The 4,864-nt window shown below is 41.0% G+C and overlaps 1 protein-coding gene across 1 annotated transcript; it reads left to right on the top strand.

Moving 5' to 3' along the window:
* The first annotated feature begins 67 nt into the window (after positions 1–67).
* On the top strand, positions 68–4,643 carry LOC104129039 (bone morphogenetic protein 7). Its single transcript, XM_035897367.1, has 4 exons — positions 68–183; positions 930–1,046; positions 2,245–2,446; positions 4,104–4,643. Exons 1-4 carry the CDS (start codon positions 85–87, stop codon positions 4,550–4,552), a joined length of 867 nt encoding a protein of 288 aa, XP_035753260.1. The 5' UTR covers positions 68–84; the 3' UTR covers positions 4,553–4,643.
* The last annotated feature ends 221 nt before the right edge of the window (positions 4,644–4,864 follow it).

The following is a 4,864-nucleotide window of genomic DNA, read 5'->3' as shown; positions in this document are numbered from 1 at the left end:
TCTGCGGGGCCGTGCGCTGTTCCTGAAGAAGGCTCTTTTCCAGTTCTCGTGGACCAGTACCACTTCTACTTCGACATCAGCGCGATGGAGAAGGGCGAGCAGATGCTGAAAGCCGAGTTCAGGGTCTTCAAGCTGAAGAGGACACGTGTCTCTAGAAGGTCTGACGTGCAACACTTCTGCAAAGTAAGTGGGGAAATAATCTGTCGGCTAAGCGCTTACCTGTGCTTTCGTTGTTAGTAACACTGAAAATGAGGAGTGCAGCCACCTACCGCATAAACCTGCTTTAGTTTTATTTGGCTTTGATTGTCGTCCTCACTTTGCCTCCAGCATGCAAAGAAGCGGACGCAAGGTTTTTGCTTCGGCGGTATGCTGTCCTTTGCGCACTGTGGCAGCGAGCTATCCCTGAAGACACCTATGTCAGACCTAGCTCAAGCCATACCATACTGTTCTAGGTTTTGAGGTGTTTTGAAATTTATCTGCTTGAGCTGTTCTAAAAAATAGTAATAGCAATCACGGAGCCCTAAGGAAAATAGGGCAGGTGAGGACTCTGACGTTGGGAGTATCTGTTCCTTTGGCAAAAGGCAGGATTGGACTTTTGGCAAACCTAAAGATAAAGATGTGGAGGAACAGAAGACTTTCACAGTATCATATGTTCAAAATAGAAACAAAAAGGGATGGTCAGCATATTTTTCTGCAGTATCTGTTGTCCAGTATCCTGCCTCTGAACACAGCTAGAAGTAGGTGTATGTAGCGATACTTGTTTTTCTGTTAAACTGTCCAAAGCCTACTTTTTGCCTGGTTTAGAATGATAGTATTGTTTTACAGCTATGATGTGGTAAAAGAGCACATAATCTTCGTCCTCCTTGTTTTGCTGGAAGAACAATTCGTTTCATTTCTTACTGGCTTTTTTTTGTATTGCTCTCATCAAGGTGGAAGTGTATGAGCTCTTGGAGAGTGGAAGTAAGCCACAAAAAAAAAGTCTCATTGCATCAAGATTATTATCCCTGTACACAGAAGGCTGGGAAGTATTCAACGTCACGCAGACAGTAAGCAGAGAATTCTGACTTATTTTAATTCCAAATCTCTTTAAGATGACAGTCAGCTCATAACTCCAGCGTTGCCCTTATGCCGGGCTTTGTGGTCAGTTCAAACTGAAGGACAGCAGCAGAGGGAGAAGCTTTCTGTCTATGCTCAGAAGTACACATGGTGCTATCTGTATTAAAGGAGAAGCGTTTATATGCTGCTGGTGGCACAGGCATGATGACAATTGAGTAACCCAAACCTGGTCCATAGCAGGGACATCAGGCCAAGTATGTCATTGTGAGTAAACCATGTTAGTCCATTGCTGCCAAAGGAGATGGCATTGACTGTGTGCTAACAGTAGGTTTTCATTTTTCCTTTTTGTTCTGGTGGCGTTAGTACAGAGCAGATGTGCAGTGTACTTTAACGCTGGGTTTCTGGAATTGCTCATGGTTGGATTGTTTTTCATTTAACTTCCTCTGTAGACTTCTTTGTTAGTTTCAAGATTTGTTTTGTAGATATCCTTAAACGACAACAGTATGTCAATGCCTTTGCATAGCAAACAAACGTGATTTAAAACATACAGTTTCTTGGGTTTAAATCTGAACTCTCGGACAAGGTTTTTTATTGCCTGAGCTTTATGGCCAGTCTGAAGAGCATGCTTGGATGATTGGTTGAGTTGTGTCTTAAGTCATGATAGCCCTGCTTGAGAATGGCCTGGCCTTAATCTATTAGTCTGTAATTATAACAATTAGCTGAAGTAAATTTGCTTGATTGCGAGTTAATTTTCTTCAAATGCCATGTTTGTTAGATTTAAATGAGTTTTAATGGTATGGAAAGTCTGGAGAGTTCATATTATTGGATTATTAAGATTGCTATGAAAAACAAATTCCTGTCTAAAGTCAGGGAGGATTTATTTCAATGTTAATTTTAACTCCTAGACTCATCTATTCACTAGTTAATTCTCTGAAATTAATTATATTACTGTAAATGTAGCTTTGGGGAATGCATATGGTATTTTGTATTTTTAAATGTTGAATTACTGGTTTAAATATTAAACTCCATTGAGTCTCAGCTATACAGTTACTTCACTTCTGTGGTAATATGTTCTTACATTCTCATAGCTTGTTGCCTGTTCCCTTTTCCTAATATAAATATTGCTTAATCGTAATGCTGTATTAAGAATATTGAAACAATACATTTTCATTTCCCTTTCATTACCAGGTTTCCAAGTGGGTTGGGAACCGTAGCTCCAACCATGGCTTTTTGATAACGACAACACATGTGTTCAACAACAGAATTGAGCACAACCTGGTTAAGTTTGCTAAGAGCCAGGGCGCTTTGCAGGAGAGTAGAAATGCTCTCCTTGTCCTCTTCACCAACAGTAACAAGCGGAGGTCTTCCAGCTTTGTACCCTCTCCCACAAGTAAGTTCACACGACAGCAGCAGCTGTTTTAGAATATGAACTCCCTGTTCATCTTCTGTTGCCTTCTGCTGCCTCATGTATACCTAACCTCTGTTATTGACTTGCAGTGTTAAGCAGGTTTGAAGTTCAGCTTTGTCACTTTTCAGTGTTTGATTTGAGAGTTCTTGCCATCTTAAGTGGCTCTCCCCTTAGAAAAACTGTGTTCACGGGAAATATTCATAAAGCCTAGGCGGAATCTGGTTTATTTTGTTTGTAAAGGAGTGGGAGTTCCCGTTTTTAAATTACTATTTCTATTATTTCTGTGGTGGTGAAGTTTGTGTGAAAATTGTGGATTAGGCTTAGGCTAAAAAAACCTCAGTGACCTGGAAGACTTTGTGAAAATGCTGGTAAAACAACTGTAAATAGAGTTAAGTGCAGTTTTCAAGAGTGGAAGAGGTTGTTAAATAAACAATTAAACCTTTCTGTCCTTGGCTTGGATTTTAAGCACCTATTTAACTTCAGTGACTAATTAGCATTGTGACTAAAGGCTGCTTTCAGTCAAAGACAACGCCCTCCTCCCTTAAGTTACAAAACACCGTGTCTTACCTCTCCCACTGCTCTTCCAGTAAAACCAACTAAGGGTGGATTTTAGAGCCTGATAAATGCAGAGCAAAAACTGGGAGGAGGGACAAAAATCATTCTGTTTTGCAGGGGGTTCTGGTAAACGATTGCATTTTCACATTAGAAAGTAACTAGGTAGGACTTGCATCAGTATTAAGAACTAGGTGGTGAAATTAATTAAAAACAAAAATGAGGCTGATCTGTTTATTTCTGTTTTCCAAAGAAAATTTTTATAGTGAATTCCTAGATCCAAATGTAATCAGCATCAAGCTCTGTATGGGATGCTGTGCCAGGATTGAGATATTGATACCCATTTCTCAGTGAAGAAACTCTAGGCCTAGACCTGCCTGTTATTTGTGGTCAGTGAGTCTGTGCAGATTGTTGTTCTGTCAGCCTGTATATCAGTAGTTCTGAGCCCCTGTACATGGATCTTGAGGTGTCCATGGACATTTATCGAGGCTTCTCAGAAGATACTCAGAAGAAAGCCAACCTTATTGTCAGTAAGTTTCATGCTCTAGCAGGGTTCCATAAACCTGCTGGTAATTTTTTCAGATCCAAAAATTGAAAAATATTTTTAAAAATATTACTCTACAGGAACATGCTCTGTTTTGTAAGTGTATGGGTAGAGTCCCTGGGAGGGAGAATACTGGAGAGAGAAAAAGGCTGTGATCTCCACCCACTGTTAACATTGCTCAGCATGATGTGTATTGTAGGAGTGGCCATATAAAGACTGTGAGTACCATTCTGGCCAGAATGGGCCTGTGAAGTTCACAGAATGTGTTTAGTATATATCATTGAGCTTTTCCTTCATATTTCATATTTCTGCTGAGCTGGGGCCCTTCAGGCCACAAAGTGAAACACAAGATCTGGCAGTTTTTGAAATATGGCTGAAATGGGAATTGAATACACACCTCTTCTGGTACTTTCACAGTTAAATGTAATTTTAAAATCTACTCTGAAGACTTTGATGTAGGTTTATGGAATAGACTTCCATGCAGAATACTGTATTGGGAAATTATTTTCTTTTGAGAAAGATTAACACGCAACTTCCTTTCAGAAACAGAGATGAACCCTGCCAAAAATGATGCTTCACGTGTGCCTCGTGAAACTCAGATCATTGAAAGCAGCAATGCAGGCATGAGCAGGAGACCTCGAGCTGCTGCAGTCCCTTCTGCCAACAGCCAGGTAACAGCATGTCATCGAAGGGAACTCTACGTTGACTTCCGTGCTATTGGCTGGTCAGGATGGATTATTTACCCGAGTGGATACAATGCATTTTATTGCAGAGGATCCTGTCTCTTCCCCTTGGGGGAAAGTCTAAATGCAACAAACCATGCTACAGTTCAGTCCATAGTCCACACGCTTAAACTGTCTCAGGATGTCAGCACGCCCTGCTGTGTGCCAGATGAATTGAAGTCCCTCAATCTTCTCTACTTTGATGACAAAGAGAATGTGGTCCTGAAAAACTACAAAGACATGGTGGCGACAAGGTGTGGTTGTCATTAGCGGGACCTTTTTTTGTCTGCATTTGGTGTGCATCTGGATTCAGTTCCCCATTTGCCACTGAAGATCCCAAGGGAGATGGCATTTCAGTTTACAGGGCAGGAGAGACAGAAATTCAGCTGTGCTTCAGATCCTTCTCCCCTCACTGTGGCAATATGGAAAGGTGTTAAGACTAGCTTTTGAAGAGCTGTGGGCTTCTGGAGGGTATGCTGACCTGCATGGAGAGCTCTTTGAGTGCCTGCACACCAGAGGAAACCATTAAAAACAAGAACTTGCTATGTGGAAGAGTTGAAACACATCAAATTCAGTGATCAA

Source organism: Egretta garzetta, unplaced genomic scaffold (genome assembly GCF_000687185.1).
Source record: "Egretta garzetta isolate BGI_Z169 unplaced genomic scaffold, ASM68718v1 scaffold56, whole genome shotgun sequence".
Lineage (NCBI taxonomy): Eukaryota > Metazoa > Chordata > Aves > Pelecaniformes > Ardeidae > Egretta > Egretta garzetta.
The sequence above is the reverse complement of the archived record's forward strand: the minus strand, read 5'-3'. Positions and strand labels throughout refer to the sequence as shown.